A 17,226-nucleotide genomic window follows, 5' to 3' on the forward strand; every position below is an offset into this window, starting at 1 on the left:
GAGAGAGCACATGTGTCACATGCATACAACAGTCTTCAATGAGTATGACAAGGAAAAGTATCTGTTTATACAGCAGTGCCTCCTTGGACTACCATCTGAAAAGCAACAAAAGTAGTTTTGTACTATACTGGTTTTTTGGCAGTACAACAAGTTTCTCCTTGATGTTGTTATCCTCATTTCACTACTGATTCAAAGCGGGAATTTTGGAGAATATGTTCAGTTCAATTGTCTCCTATGTCCCATAAAAAAACCCTATGTGGATTTCTTAGCACAAGCCTCAATCTACTTCACAGGGACATTAAGGAGAGGTTTTTGGTCAGAAGAGACGACTCGTTTCCATAGGTTAGATGCTTTTTTGTTTATTTAGTGCAAGTCAAAACACCACTTCTACCACCATTTGTGCATGGTGACTTTCATAACCAAGGCCCTCTCACAAATACAACCATAAACAACAGAACAGGCCAATGCCAAGCATCCTCCCACCTTCTAACACTTCAAGACTATACTGAACAAAACTAAACAGAGAAAGAGCAACTATTACAAATAAGTAGTTACTATTGGAGAACACACCTGGCTGATGTGTTTTGTTCAGAACTGAGGAAAGCAGTCTATTTCAATAGCAACTACTTTCCTCCAAATGGACTGGGACCCAACCTTTCTCCTGCTTAAGTAATGAAGTAGGTTACCATTACAAGCAAACTGGTAAAACATGTAAGATACTCTTGCACGAGAGAATGATGTAACTCCTCCATACCTTCATCAATAAGTACAATGTAAGTGATAATTTTTATATACTGGCATGAAAGACAAATTGCATTGTTGTATATTATGTACGGTTGAATATAAGCTTCGTGTTCTTTGCTGTACAATAGTTTCTTTCCAACATACTCTACTAAAACAATACTCAAGTTTTAAACAGAGTTTTACCATTAATATAAACCAAAAGAGAAACATGTAAATGAAACGCACAAAACAGCTTACCAGCCACTACAAAATCCACTACTGAAACAATACTAACAGAGAAAAACAAGAAAACTTTAGTGCAAGAAGTGAGTTTACATCACTCGGCCTTACATACTTTGAGGTACATAATGTGATACAGGATTAGGTGAGGTAACATAGCTGACTTGATGCAACTGCCCAGGATTTACAGTATTATGAAGTCGTGAAGAGTTACCATACGATGGATTTGCAGGATGCCAAGGGCTAACATAGTGATAGGCAGGTACTAAAGAGATGCAAGAGTCAAACCCAGGTAATGGTGGCGGTCCATAGGGATCTGTCACTACTGGATAATATACTGTTCCATGGGATGGAGGTGGAGGCTCTACATTTTGGAAAGTACCTGAAAAACATACAGGTGACATTTTAACATTCTAGCCATTTTTATGCAGTTCATTACAATTGAAACAATTTTATGACACTGACACAGAACTTATCTAGACAAACAACAATTTATGCCCATGTGATGTGTACACTGACAAGGAGACCATCTCAGCTCTTAAATAAGGCTGGAAGGCAACCTGCTCGTTTGCAGATGTGTCCCATGTCTGTTTACGTATTCATTGCCTATTGATTGTATTTCTTTTTGTTAAGGCTCAGAGGAAGGGCAGCTCCCGTTTTGAACTTCTCTGGGGGCAGGGGCAGCAGGACAGTAGGGGATTTAAAAAACAAAATGAAAGAACGCCTCTCTTTGTAACCTCTGACTAGATACCATGGTGATGGATATGGGATAAAGAAACTTAACAGGTTATAACTGCAGCAAAACTGCAAGCCTGTGTAACGGTCATCGATCAGTTAATAGTTTTGGCAAGCTCTATGACAATGATATGCCAGTTTCTACCATTTTTACTCAATTAGCACAATATCAGAGACTTTTAATGAGGCCAGACATCTGACCTTTAATATCTTCTACTCATTTGCTGTGGGTCAGCAAAAAAAAAAAAGAAGAAAGAAAGGAGTAATCATGCACAACTTTTTAAACACTCAACCTCCTGCACAGCTTTGGGAAAAAAGAGTCCTCTCTAGAAAAGCAGCTCATAGAGCCAAAATTATTATTTTTGTTTCTTGATAGTGTTACCTAGCCCTGAGTATCAGCAATTCTAAATCATAAACTTAATATATTAGAAACAGCAGACACCTATCCCTAACAATCTATAAAGGAGCAGGGTTCACATAGTCAATTTTGATTTTTCCCCCCAGCATCTATTCCTGGCTATAGATAATGAACAAGACAATCTCTCTTGTCAACCACTTAGACAGATCAGACACTGTCCTCATTTTACATCAGAACTCTATTTTAACCCTCCCTACACACACAAGGTTTCATCAATTCCAGCAGCCATTATATGCAATTCTTCATTTGTCTCATCTAATGGGAAATGTAAACAGGCCCATTACACTGCTCCAGTGAGCTACAATTTAGTCACACTGGTCTGTAATTTCAGTTGACAAAGCAGGGAAAAAGGATCATATCAATCAATTATGTTGTGTCAACTGGTAAATCAACAATAGGATGCCCATTTCTACTTAATGGCTCACACTCTCAAAAGGTCAGCCTAAAATACTAACCATTTGCTGTCTCCAGGGGAACTTGCCGGACATCATTCCTTCCATCAGTGTACAGCTGAGGTACTGACTGATCCACCATGGGGGCAGGCTCAGTATATGCTGAGTAAGCTTCTACAGGTGATGGCGGTGGTACCTGTTGCATGTATACCATGGAATGCCAATAGCTCTGATGGTAAGACTTAGGAAATTCAAAGTAAGAAAAGAAGTTTTATGGTCTGTGTGCACTTTCCACCCCCTAACCTCAGTAGCACTTAATGTACACAGATTATATTTTGCAGACTGCCAGAAGGTCACCAAAAACAACCCTCCCCCAAACCAGCACTCTTCTCAACTGTATTATATCCTCCCGAAGAATTAAAAAATGTTCCCCCCACACATCTGAACATACAGGAAGAGAAGGCATTTTGAGGAATTTCTATTACAGAAGAGGCTGGCATGGGTCTTAGTCCACAGCATATCAGCATTATCTAGTCCATCAGAATCAGAGGGCAGATGCAATTCTAGTTCTGGAGTTCCCGCCTGCTGAGCGCTAGAATCTCATACCACCTTTTTTGGTGTGCCACATACTAATAAATATAGAGAAGGTATTGCCAGTAATTTAGTCTCTATTAGTAATTTCTATAATGTAGAATGTCTTATTGCATCAGTAAGGTCCTTATCCTGACAGGTGGCAAGAACCCTCTACTATCACAGGGTGAGGGGTAAGGGCAGAGAGTCAGTAGGAACCCTGAGCACTGGGGCCCCATACCTGGAGAATAATGCTCACGTTTCACCCCCAATTATTAATAACTCTGAAGTCAACTAGATCACATGTCTGTTTGAGCATCAGCTGGGAGTTAGGAGTTACTATGGACTTAATTGTAGTCGAGATCAAAATCAGGCGCCTGGTTTCTGTTCCTGCTGACTTGCTCAATTGCCTTGGCCAAGACACATGGGGCCCACGAGAATTTTCCCACTGATTTCAACAGGCACTTGATCAGGCTCTTAACCTTAAAACTTCTCTATGTTTTACCTACCCTTTCCATATAAATGGACGGGTAAAGTATTGTTCTTCCCATCTTCATAAAGCCACTAATATGAAACTCACTACATGTAGATGCTCTTTATGAGCTTCACAATTTACAACTCAAACTTCCTGCACTGTAAGTTTAGTCTCTTCCATGAACACATGCACATACTAATAGCCAAGTGCACAGGAAGCAAGTTCAGAACACTTAAAAGCCCTATTCAGGCACATCAATGCATCTGTCAAGATAGGTGATATTGTACAAGCGGTTTACCATACCATATCTGACAAGCACTTACCTGCAATCCCAAATTAAAATAATACTGCAATACCTTTGTATCTGAAATTAGAAAATATACTATAATTGAGGATTGTGGACAAAAACCACCCAGAAACAGTCATCTGTTTGTGGTCTTGTTAAAACTACGTAAATGAATAAAAAAGTTGTTCAATTGGACAGTATTACTTTTTCTGAATGTATTTTTAGAATACAGAATTCAGAATCTGACTCAGTTACTTTCAAAGGTGATATTCTTGAAATTAGCACATGTGCTAAACTGCTTAGATTGTTTACACAATAAAAACTGGATTAACCATTTTGACACTAATACATTAACAAGTAACACTAATAAGCCAAAACTAAAATTAATGTATTGCTATAAATTATTTGCTCAATGATGCTCTTCACAGAATACCTATAATCCATCAACTCTCATTACAAACCTTAAAACAAATGATACAGTGAAGTATAAATTACTATGGCCTAGCTTTCCAGAAGTGACTGGCTATTTTGGGCACTCAATAGGGCCTGATTTTCAGAGGTTCAGTACTGAAACAAACTTTCTGAAAATCAAAGCCTAATGAAGTTTGTCAAATTGGACAGTCAAAAATTAAGACCCGAAACAGCCTTTTTTGAAAATGTGGACCTAAAACTTATGTTGGAAGCAACTTCCTAAAGACTTGTAATTTAAATTAACAATTCATGCTTTTCCATATTAACCAATTTGTTTCTTTGGGCAAAGGGGGTAATTGTAAGAAGAGCTGGTATACACATACAATAGAATCCCATTTATTTGACCCTCCATTACCTGGCTCTCAGGACGTGTCTACACTTACCATGGATTGACGGTGTGGTGATTGATTCACCGGGGGGGGGGGGGGGGGTTAGCGGTTTAGTGAAGACCCGCTAAATTGACTGCGGATCATTCTGTCTACTCCGGTACTCCACCAGAACGAGAAGCATAAGGTAAGTCAATGGGAGAAACTCTCCCATCAACCCAGCTCCGTGTAGACACCACAGTAAGTTGACTTAAGCTTTGTCAACTCCAGCTATGCTATTCATGTAGCTGGAGTTACATAAAACTTAGGTTGATTTAACCCCATATAGTGTACACCTGCCATCAGTGTTAACAGGACAACCAGCACACACAGGCCCAGAAGGGGGCAATGTCTGCTGTGGCCAATGGATGGCGATACAGCTTTGTACTTTCCCATTCTCTGGCTTATCTGGATTTTTGATTATCCAGTCTGGCCCTGGTCCCAATTAGATTGGATAAGCGGGGTTCTGCTGTAGGCTACTTTACTTCTGTAAAACAGTACCTTAGACACAAGAGTCCTATGAAATGTCAGCAGAGGTGAGTGTGTTGACCTGACCTGAAGAGAAGCTCTGCATAAACTTGAAATCTTCTCTCACCAACAGAAGTTGGTCCAATAAAAATACGTTACCTCACCCACCTTGTCTTTCTAGGAGCAGAGCTGAAAGTTCCTTATTATGCATACAGAATATGAATGCGTAACCATGCATACCGAGACAAAAAAACCTAGTATTCCACTTACTCATTTATAAGATTATTTTATGATAGCTGTGTAAACTTTTACAATATCCAGAGGTAAATCTGTTAAAAACATGGATAAATCATAATGACCAAAGCTGAAATCCAGAATTTCTCATATCTGATCACACTAAAAAGGTATGGAAAGATGTAGCCATTCTCTGACATTATTAGCAGATACTAAATTACAGATTGGTTAGGTTTGTTGCCAACAGTTATTTACCGATAAGTTTTTACCACCACAGATGGATTTAAAACAGAAAGTGACCTTATATGGGGAAAAATTGCTTCACAAAATGTGGCACAATGAAATTAAATTCTGAATTCTATGTAATGCAAACAACTAAAAGGTCACTAAAATACTACGTTCCCAAACTAAGCATCTTCTCCAAGGGCTTGTGCTCCCTCCATTTTCACTATGAAAAAAAGACAACTGCATAATGCTAGTCTGGAAGCATGCAGAGGAGGAAGGAATTCATTGCAAGCTGCCTTATCAGAAACCAGCAGCAATTCATCTGCAGCCACTATACACATACAAAAATGCATACGGTTATGGCATGTATGACTAGCCCGCCCCCCCCCCCCCAACAACAGCCAAAACTGAATACTATCTCTACCCATTATTAATTCCTGCTCTGCAGTTGTTACTCTGAAACACCAAGATTTGCAGGGCTACCAAGATATATGTGCTGCTAAGGGAAGTGGGGACCTGCAAGGAGCATGGTGGGACAGCATTCCACACAGTACCAAGATTTGTGGAGTTGGAATTAGGATTCCCCCACGTCTTCTAGCTCTAGGCAATAAAAAAAAAAAAAAAGCATGCCACCTCTCTCTCTACACAGACACTGACACCCCTACCCTGGAAGGATAGAATGCATCCAGTTTTCTGTACTCTTCCAACTTCCATTTTCCAATTTGCTTGCTTCATTCCCAGGGAAGCAATAATATAGTCCTGGGCAATTATATGGTACACTAAAGAGTAATCCCAAAAGTGAGGATGACCTTTAAAACTGTTCAAAAATCCAATTATTCTTTGTGAACTCAGAAACATACCTTCTTCCCAAAATGTGAAATGGTCTAGAATATTTAAATTTGCAATTCTGGCAGGAACACAGTTTTTCATTCTACGGTGCAGTTTTGGAAATGGGCAGGAGTCACAGTAAAACATGAGATTCTTGGCTGGTCTCACTGACTATATTTCACAGAGTTAGGGAAAGAAATGGGTAACTGTAGTTCCAGATTAACAGCCTGCATTAAAGTTAAGTGAAAATTCCTTCTAGTCTCTCAGCCCTCTACAGCAATACGGCAAAGAAAAAAGCAGTAGCATTTATCTGAAATGGACAGATGCTTTGTGTGAATAGGAGAGTATTACCAGCTCAGATCTGCAGTGTTCTTCACCGCATGCCAACTTGCATAGCACTTGGTTTACTGTGATTTGCAGCGGTCAGGAGGCTATTTCTCTGTGCTACACACACAATCCAGGAAAATAGGCAAAGAGGAAAGGGAGGCAAAGCTCCAAATGGACTCACTAAAAACATGTGAATATCTTGATTACCTTACTGATTATTTTAAGAAAATGTCAACCACTGTTTCCGTCCCAATCTCAAAAAGTGAATTGAAAAAGTTTTACACCTCCCACATTTTCAGAAATTAGTGGAAATCTGTTTGGGCAGGACCACGGGGCTAAAAATCCCCACTTAATTTTGTACTTTGGGATTTCATTTGATTGATATTTACATGTTTTTGAGACTATTTAGTTTTTTAAAAAGAAAGAATTAAAACCACCATCTTTCACCCCTCATTATTGGACATTTCAAAACAGACCATAATTTATCCAGTTATCTGTTCTATGTATGCATGAATTTTTCCCCTCCTTGCAGGCAATGAGTTTATGCCCTGAGGGCCATCCTAGTGACACTGCTTTGGCTGTGACAACTTTAACCACAACGCTACTAAAGAATTAAAGTATACTGAAAGAGCAACATACTACTCAACATAATAAGCAACATAATGCTTTCTTTATAGTATCTAGCAACAGACTCATTTACATTTGGGGTAAATTAAAAATCTGCTTTTCAATTATTATGCAAATGTATGCAAGATAAGCACCAATCCTAAGCACTGAATGGAGCAGCCATTACATAGTGAAGATAATAGAACACAAGACACAAGAAGAATGAAATGACAGGCTAATACTGAAGATAGTGATGTCCCTGGAACAGCAGCAAATGCAGAAGGGAACCTGTTTTTGTTTACTGTGCTTTAAGTTTATAGAAACCAGAATAATCAGTGAAATATAGCCACAGTGTGACACCTGCCAAACAGGGCAGCAGTGAGGCTAGTGGGCTTCATATATAAATACGAGACAGTAATAGTCACCAGGAATTTAGCGTCACCTTTCAAGACCTCAAGAAAGAGTTTTCTGGATAAGAATTTTACTAGTACAGTCTGAGAGGCTCTGATCTGTCTGGAATGCTAATGCAGGGAGGGAGAAACTGTCTCAAACACAGGACTCACAAAATAACCAGATCTTGACAACTTCAATAAATATAACAGTGCATGCAGGAAGAGGGTGCGCATGCAAGCCTCCTAAATTAACTCTGGGGGGGAGGGGAACCCAGAACAGGATTCTGAAAGTTCAAAAAGAGATGTGAATGTATGAAACAGCCATTAAAGAACACATGAGCCTGGCTTGGGCCACTGACTCGGGCCACTGACTCTTGCAGTGACTACCAAACCACACCAAGAGGAACACGTGTCACATGCACATCTGTTCAGTCAAGCTTTAAACAAACATAAATAGAGCAAAACCAGATTTTTTCTGTTTTGTCCTTTAATAGTGCTAGATGGAATCCTGTAGATGAGACTGAATAAGCTGTAAAGGGAAGTGAGGAGTTTGTTCATTTCAGCAACTGTGGGGTTGGCAGAGTAAAGGTTGTGTGTTAGCAGGATGTATTGGGGCACTGCTGAAAGAGGGAAGAGTTAAGGTTACAAGAGCCACCTTAATTGCACATTTCCTGGTTTTCAGACATTTGAGTTTTGCTCAATTTAATGTTCTGCAAATGGATGACACGCCAATCAATATTAACTCTTTATTAACATCGTTTTTTGCCACTGACTTTCTTAGGGTGGTTGGGTTTTTTTTTTGTTTTTTTGAGAACAGGAAAAAATATATTATAGACAAGAGTTAATTGTCATTTAGGTAGTGTCTGTATCACGCCTCACAATTTGCATACCAAGCCAAAGCAGACTGTAGTCAGCAAGACCCACTTCAAGGGGTGCTCTTCAATTTCCTGCATCCTGGATCACAAGAATTCGTAAGCTGGAAATCTTGACACCACATGCATTTCTTTTCCCTCAGCAATTAAAGTACTAGTGCCATCAGTTCCAAGCTTCTGCATGATGTGTCTTTGGAAACACCACATTCATCTGCCCCAAAAATAAATTAGTCACCTCTCCATACACCCCAGGGCTAGTAAAATACAGATGTTCTCAAAACCAAAGAGCTGCCTATCACCCATGCATATTGCAGCTGTAACCCCTTTTCCTCATCCCAGTCTCCACTCTGACCACACAAAATCCTCTGTCTCTAGCTCTATTGTTCCCAACAAGAACTTTGATTAGACTAGCAGCTAACTATTTTGCTGTGTTGGCAGTAAACCTCCTCAAAATAAAAACACGTAATATAACAGACAACCTGTAGCAAGCAACGTGAGTTATTAAATCTTTATTGCACAGATGTAGAAAGGTTCTGACTAGAAACATCAGTGACAGGATGCTCAGCAAGGGTAGTGCCTCAAACTACCCAGGGAACCATAAAGTGGCTGCTTAGAAACCCCCTTACCGTTGGTGCAAATGCACTATAATCCTTCCAGGCTGCACGTTTATGTAGGTGAAGTGTACGTGTTCCTAAATGCAGCAAAGAATCCTGTAGCATCCAGATGAATGTGACAAAGTGGGTATTCACCCACGAAAGCTCATGCTCCAAAACGTCTGTTAGTCTATAAGGTGCCACAGGATTCTTTGCTGTTTTCACAGATCCAGACTAACACGGCTACCCCTTTGATACATGTTCCTAAATGCTATTCACAGTTCAGGCCTCCCAAAGCCTCAGTGGCTGCCATGCACTATCCTGGGTAAAAACTGATGAGTTGAGACCATTCTGACCCACATCATATCAACAGTTTGGTCTAAGTCTACACACACACACAAAAAAAAAACAAAAAACAACACCCTGAAAAACCACAACCCACCTAGAAACTTTCACAATTCACAGGAAGAATTCACATGTCAAAATTTCTACTCCCCAAAATCCTTTGATTATATTCCCCTTAAACTCAAGTTGCTACCCACAACTCAAACTGCAGCAACCTCCGGTCACTCAGTTCAGAACTCTGTCTTTGGTGGGTGCTTGTAATTAATTTTTACTTAGTTAACTGACGGGTGAGTTGAACAGACATCAGGAGGTCTGATTCAGTCAGATCACTCAATGCAAGGCAGCAGAAGAAATTGTTTTTTGGATGGGAGGGGCTGTTCTTTGGAAATGCCTGGGTTCAATGACCCCAAATTTGAATCACGAATGCTACTGCCATGGAGGCATGCCGAATTTCAAGGCAATCCAATTAGCTATTCAAATTTTAGGGTACTTACAAGAATCAAGCTTTAGATCATATAAAATAATGGTGAGAATGGAAACCCTCTAGCCATTTCTCTCTAGTGGTTCATGCATACTGTAAATTTAAAAAGAAAAAATAGATGTTTTCTTAAATATTGCTCTCAATTTGAGTTATCCAAAGATTTAGCGGGTGCCATGCACTATACTGAGTAAAATTTGAAATATTGAAACCATTTTCACTAACATCATATCAATAGTTTGATCTCCAGCCCTGTGCAAATAAATAATAAAAACACACCCCATGTAGAAACTGTTTTAAAATGATTATTTTGGGAAGATGTCTCTCTGCAACCCCTGGCTCCAATGGCTTCAAATTTGGGTCCCCTACACTGCCCTGCACCCTCCAGGGGCATACCAAATTCAAGTGACTCCAACTAAGCATGTCCACTTTGGAGGACTTAGCTTGACCTATAAACAGAAGCTGTGACACAAGCTTAACTACAAAAGGCTGCACCGATATATTTGTGACACCCCCTGCTCACAGGCCTATGGATGCCTTAATGAAAACTTCATAAACATTATAAACTAAGGCAACGTGCCCACTTACCACAATACTTAATATTAATACTACATAGGACTCATTGCTAGTCCTCCCCCTAAAATCCATACTAGACACTATTCACAAAAAAAAAAAAGAGTCCAGAGTCTTTCTACAAAAGGAAACTCAAAGAATTCTGTGGAGTGGTTTAACTGAGAGGTAAATACAGAACTGCTGGCCCTCTATGGAAAAGGTCTTCAGCTCATATCTGCTGCAGATTCTCTTCTGCACACTTAACACTTGATTCTACAAGGTGCTGTAAACCCTTAACCCTCAATTCCTTTTTTCTTCAATGGGAGTTAAAGGACACAACAAGCATGGGCTTGATTCTGCAATGTACTGCAAAAGGACAAAGCAAACAAAAAGTTGAAATTCAAGACTGTAAGAAGTGAAAACAGGACCTCAGAGGGCACCTGTCCAAGAGGCGGCCACTCCAGACTGTAGAACATGAACATTGCAAAATGTGGCAGCATGACTGCTCAACACTTGGCAAACTGCTGCAAAGGACAGCTCAGGAAAAAAATAAATAAATAAATAAATAAATGGTATATTATATGGTCAAGTGGACTGAAGGTCCCAGTGTACTAGAATGGGGCCTGAATGCAAGAACCAGGAGAACATTATATTAACAGCTCTGTCAAGAGCGGCTCTTTCATCTTGAGAATTGCCTAAAGCAGACTCCTTCCTCTAAGTCTGTTTCACTGTCAAAAGCGGCTGCCAGATTGGGAAAACAACCTAAAAAATTAAGTTGCTTCCCTATATAGCAATATGTTGAGATAAGTAATATGAAAGCCATGTTTACTGCCAGTTCACCTTCAGCTCAGTCTTCATAGAGGGTAGTCTCTCTAGTAGAGACCAAAGTGGCAGAATTTCTGATGTAAAGTACTTAAAATTCAGGGACAGCTGGAAGAAGCTGCAGACACAAGAAGTTGTGTGACCTGAACAACATTAGATTGTTCAATACAATGCAAAGATAGATCTGGGTGCAGCACCATGGCTTTCCCTACCAAAACCTCAGTGGAAGCAGAGATAGAATTGGACACTGTTGAACTTGTTCAGTGGTATAAGCCTATACTATTGTCATCGCCTGTATCAGAGGAATGTTACCAAGGTAGCCATAGACGTAACATATCCCAGGCTCCCAGTGTATGTATTAAAAATCCAGCAGAAAAAAAAATGGAGGACACCAACCCATGAGCAGAAATTTTCTATTAGAATAAAAAAAAAAAACACCCCATACAAAGCTGCTAGCTAACTCACACTGTTGCTCTTTAGAGAACACCCCGGCTCACCTCTAGCTTGGCTTCATTACTGCCAAAAATAGCCTCCCCTCTGTGCTCACTGCCAGTCAGAGAAGGCAGAAATAGCTGTAGCTATTGAACATGCTGCAGTACCAGCACACTTACAGCTGTAGCTATAATTCAAGTCACACTCTTCTCCCACATGCCTGCATTTTACACAGAGCTCTAGCTTGCTCCAGCCTATGTTCTTTATATCAGCTGGTCTGTATCGAAAAGACAGGCAGTTTGATTGACAGATTTTTCTTCTCTACTCACTTCCTCTGAAGGCTTAACCTCTGTGCAGCCCAAATTAAGACAAGGCAGAACGTTATCAAAGGATCATGCAAAAGAGTAAGAGAAGAGGAAGGAGTTTAAATAAACTGCCCAGCCTATATACTCCGATGATAAAAGGAATTCTTTGACAAGACACATTGTGTCTCAGCTCATCATCATCAGCTTCATTAGCCTCCTAGTGTATATAGCACAGATGGAAACCCTCTGGATGCCCATGTATGCTGAATTTGCCATTGCTCTCACACCTTGGGTAATAGGACTGTGAGGCATTTTGCCAATGCCAGAGATTGAGGGCAGGCCATTCACTGGATTAGCAAGCAAAGCTCTCTTGAATTATGTATCTCTGACTTTGTTTTGAGAGGCAGAGAGGGCAGGAAGGAGGAGAGAGATATTTATTAGGTACTAACTCTAAACATAAAAAGAGTATTTTGTATGTCATTTACCAAACTGCTCAGTATAATGTGATCTCGCATAGTTAATGGAAATTCTCAAGACAGGGCACAGCAGACTGATGTAAACATTACCACTTAAAGAGAAGAAGCCAGAAAATGCAAACCACTGCCTAAAACTTGAAGGCTGATGCCAAAAACTTTTATGTTCTCTTCATGTTTACTACCAGTAGAGAGTTTCAGATATTAAAAAGGACATCAGTATAAGCAGGGACAGGAGCATGAACATGCTGCATACTGGGAAGTATATCTGGCTCCACTAAAGACAATGGCAAAAGTCACACTGATGAGGCCAGAATTGTTGTACTTTACTCTCAAAATTATGGCAGGAACAATTAATTTATTCTTCACTGGTTTCTTATGTGGAACAATAAAAATTACAACAGAGAGAGACTCTCTCAGCTGAAACAAGCTCAGGAAGCCCATTATTTCTCCACAAGTTAATTACTTTGCTGAATCTTCCATAACACACTCCTGAGACCTCTGCACAAGCTTCTTTCCAAATTGTGAAATTAAGCATATCCCAACCCCATAAACAATCTTAATATTCCCTTCTCCTCTGCATCATTTGTACTGAGCTGTGTTTCCTCACTACAGGTATTCTCTGTTAAGCTTGTTGTAGGACAGCGGTCACCAACTGGTCGATCCTGGAAACTCTCCCAGTTGACCGTGATCTCCGGCAGCACTGCCACTGAGGAAGGCTCCCTGCCTACCCCGGCTGCATGTCCCTGCAGCCCTGGGTGGGGAGGGGGGGGGGGAGTGAGGGGACAGGAGTGTCCACACACTGCTCTTCCCTGCAAGGACTGTCCCCACAGCTCCCATTGACCGGGAATGAGGAACTGTGGCCAATGGGAGCTATGGTAGTGGTGCCTACATAGAGGAGCAGCAAGCGGAGCCACATGCCTCCCCCGCCCCAAGGGTTCACTGGGGCACATTGGCCCCTTCCAAAAGCAGCACGGATCTGAGGCAGACAGGAAGCATGCCCTACTTAGCCCCTCTGCGCTGGTGACCAGGCATTGCCCGAGGCAAGTACTGCCTGGCGGGAGCCCATATCACAACCCGCAGTACCCCCCTGGAGCCAGCACCCTGACCCCCCCTCCTGCACCCCAACCCCCAGCCCTGAGCCCCACCCCCAGAGCCAGCACCCCAAACCTCCTCCTGCACCCGAACCCCATGCCCCAGGCCCACTCTGGAGCCCCCTCCCATACTCCAACCCCCTTGCCCCCAGCCCAAAACACGCACCTCCTCCCAAACCCCAGTCTCCTGCCCCAGCCCAGTGAAAGTGAGTTAGGATGGGAGAGAGAGTGAGCAACCCGAGAGTGGTGGGGGAGAAGGAGAATGGAGTGAGCAGGTCAGGGCTCAGGAAAGGGTGGGGTAGATCCTGGGTTGCACTTAAATTTAAAAAAGTGCTCTTTTTAAGCACAAGATACTGTATATCCTACAGCAGTGGTCTCCAAATCAGGAGAGCGCCAGCTGATGCAAGGGAAAGAGACAGTGTTAGAGAATGCATCCCTCTTACCTCGAGGTAGATCACTGCCGCTGGGATCACAGGAGTAAGGTGGAGGAATGCTGCCACTATCTCCCACCTCGCTGACAGGGGGAGCGGGAGGGGGAGCTGCATGATATGGGTATGGCACTGACGGAATCACTATTATGTCAAAAAATAAAATAAATTCATATAGTCTCATGTCAGATTTTCAACAGTTGTTTTAAAACAAGTGAGCTACTAGCCAATGCATTTTGTATGAACTGCCATCATGCCCTAAATGTACAGTTATCAGCTTTTGTTCTAAGGATTTAGCATTCCTTCTGGACAAATTAAAAATGTCTTTGGGATTTTTTAAAATCCCCCTTTGTCTTATGGTTTGCATAGTTAAATTCACTTCATTTGAAATGCAGGGCCACCCGGGGGCTGAGGGGGGGCAGGGAGCAAGTGGGGCAATTTGCCCCAGGCCCCGAGCCCTGCAGGGGCCCTCATGAGAGTTTTTCCAGGGACCCTGGAGCAGCATTCTTCACTTGCTCCGGAGGCCCCAGAAAACTCTCGTGGGGCCCGGGGTCCTGGAGTTTCTTCCGTTCTGGGCCTTCAGTAGTGAGGGGTCCTTCCGCTCCGGAATGGAAGGATCCCCCGCCGCCAAATTACCACTGAAGCAGGGCCCCTGCCCCCAAAGACCCCAGGTCCCCTGAATCCTCTGGGCAACCCTGTTGAAATGTATTACCTACTCTTATTACAGTCAAGACATGACTAACTCAAACAACTTAATAAAAAAAAAGTCTGCAGTTTATTTTGTGCATTTGAAGGCTTTCTAATGGAAGTTAGGTGCCTAAATACCTTTAAGGATGTGAGCCTGTGTGTCTAGTCAGCATCACTTCTTCCCCTGCACAGTCAGTTACTGTAGTTAGTTTCCCCACAGCCACAAAGGATGGAATAAGCAATCGTTTTTTAAAGAGTTAGGGAAGTGTGGCTATGAAACTCACAAAAAATGACAAGGTTCAGGGTAGGAGTAGTAGTTGAAACTACTGTATATGCTTTTTAAAACTGACTAGATTCCAAGTGGCCCATGCCCCTTGAAACAAAAAGTATATTTGTTGTGCATACATTTATTTGTACCACCACCAAGTGGCTAACCCATACAATGCAATGTTAATCATAACTGCAAGCATACAGTGATCACAAAGTAACAACCATAATGTAAAAAAAATACCCCACACAAACAAGAACAGAAGTATGAACTGAGATGGTTAGTATGGGAGAGGGGAAAAGGAATGAGACTAGAGCAAAAGTTAGAATCCATGGAAGGTGAATGAAATTAGAGAGCATGGAAAAAACACTCTCATATGAAGAGACTGAAAAGATTCTGCTTGTTTATCACAGAAAGCAGGTGACAGAGTGGATACAATTAATGCACTCTATATAAAATAATGATCTAAAGAAGGTAGCTTGGAAATTGTGAGCATGCAAAGTGTCAGCTTTGTTCCTACTGTATTCAGGGAAACAGGACATTGTGTACATTCTTTGTAAATAGAGATTGCACCGAAGAAATATCTGACCCATGTCACCAACTTCAACTCCTTACAGCAGTAACCTAGCAAGGCCTTGCATATTGGCTAAACACTTGTGCTACGAGGCAACAATATTAAACTTCGTGCTTCAGGGCTTAAGCCAAACCCTAATAGAGACAAGGATGGGACCTGAAGCTGGGGGCAGATTAACCCACATCTGGAACCAGCTACTGTCTAAGACAGGATACCAGACTAGATGGGTGCAGTTCCTATGCAAGTTAGGGAACAATCTATATTTTTTTCTGCTGAAGGGGGACTCCAAGGAGATGTAAACCTTGCTTGTCAGTGTTCCCTCCAAAATGTGATCCATATGAGGAAAGTCAGCAGTGAGGGTAATAAAGATACATAGCAAAGTGAACCACATTCTATGGAAATACCTCGAAAAACTCAGTGTGTATTCTGGGTGGTGAGAGGGGAGAAGTGAGAAGGAACAGAAGTAGAACTCGAAATTTATGGTTTTGTATCCAACACTCTACCTGGCCTTCCAGCATAAGAAGGGGATACCAAGATGGGCTGCACTGCAGTCTGTGGGGGAATGGACGTGGTAACATTGGCTTGAGTGGCTGCTGCCGTGCTGGAGGAAAAGACTGTCGCTGGAGCATTATTAACACAAGAGGAGGTTGAGATCACTGCAGAATTCACCATCACCTGCAAAAGAGCCAGGATAGTTTTCAATACACTGCCAACTTTGATTTAAAAAACCCCACGCACGTCTTTGAAATACTACAGTAACGCCTCACTTAATGTTGTAGTTATGTTCCTGAAAAATGTGACTTTAAGCAAAATGATGTTAAGCAAATCCAATTTCCCCATAAGAATTAACGTAAATGAAGAGGTTAGGTTCCAGGGAAATTTTTCTTAGTGGTGAGAAAAAATTTCCCTGGAACCTAACCTCATCTACGTTAATTCTTTACACACACAGAGTATATGTTTTAAGCAAAATTTAATACTGGTACACAATGATGATTTTGAAGCTTCGTTGAGATGGAGGAGTCAGAGGATGGGATACTTCCCTTACTGCTAAATGATGAACTAGCAATTGGCTGAGCCCTCAAGGGTTAACTCACTAACTCACTCTGCAAGGCAGCAGGAATGGAGGGAGATATGCACATTTCCCTTAAGTACACTGCCTTGTTAATGAAATCAGCTTACTGAGAGGCAGCTGCTGCAAGTTCCCTCTGTCCTGAGCCCTGCTCTATGGAAGACAGGGTAAGTGGGGGGAGGGGGACACTGATATTAGGCCCCCCCCCCCTTCCTTCCCTCCCTGCCCCACCCCAGCAAGCAGGAATCTCCAGGACCAGCTCCAAGGCAGAGGGCAGGAGCAGCACATGACAGTGGAGGGATGGGGACAGCTGAACTGCAGGCAGCTGCTGCACAGGGAATTTAGGGGAGCAGGGAGCTGATAGGGGGCTGCTGGTCACTCTGGTTCCAAGCCCCCAGCAGCTAGCTACAAGAGGCTGCTCTTCCTGCAAGCAGTAGGTAAAGCAGGCAGCTACCAAACAATGTTAGAAGGGAGCATTG

General features: G+C 41.9%; 1 protein-coding gene across 1 annotated transcript in view; it reads right to left on the reverse strand.

Moving 5' to 3' along the window:
- Window positions 1-1,006: 1,006 nt before the first annotated feature.
- The window catches only part of ALG13 (ALG13 UDP-N-acetylglucosaminyltransferase subunit), a 61,994-nt gene continuing 45,774 nt past the window's right edge, over window positions 1,007-17,226 (reverse strand). Inside the window, exons 22-26 of the mRNA XM_075068960.1 lie at window positions 16,182-16,353; window positions 14,165-14,293; window positions 3,877-3,917; window positions 2,572-2,749; window positions 1,007-1,345 (exon numbers count right to left, since the gene is read on the reverse strand). Of these exons, the coding sequence (XP_074925061.1) occupies window positions 1,071-1,345; window positions 2,572-2,749; window positions 3,877-3,917; window positions 14,165-14,293; window positions 16,182-16,353 (795 nt within the window). The 3' untranslated portion in view covers window positions 1,007-1,070. The remainder of the gene's footprint in view (window positions 1,346-2,571; window positions 2,750-3,876; window positions 3,918-14,164; window positions 14,294-16,181; window positions 16,354-17,226) is intronic.

Source organism: Chelonoidis abingdonii, chromosome 8 (assembly GCF_003597395.2).
Source record: "Chelonoidis abingdonii isolate Lonesome George chromosome 8, CheloAbing_2.0, whole genome shotgun sequence".
NCBI lineage: Eukaryota > Metazoa > Chordata > Testudines > Testudinidae > Chelonoidis > Chelonoidis abingdonii.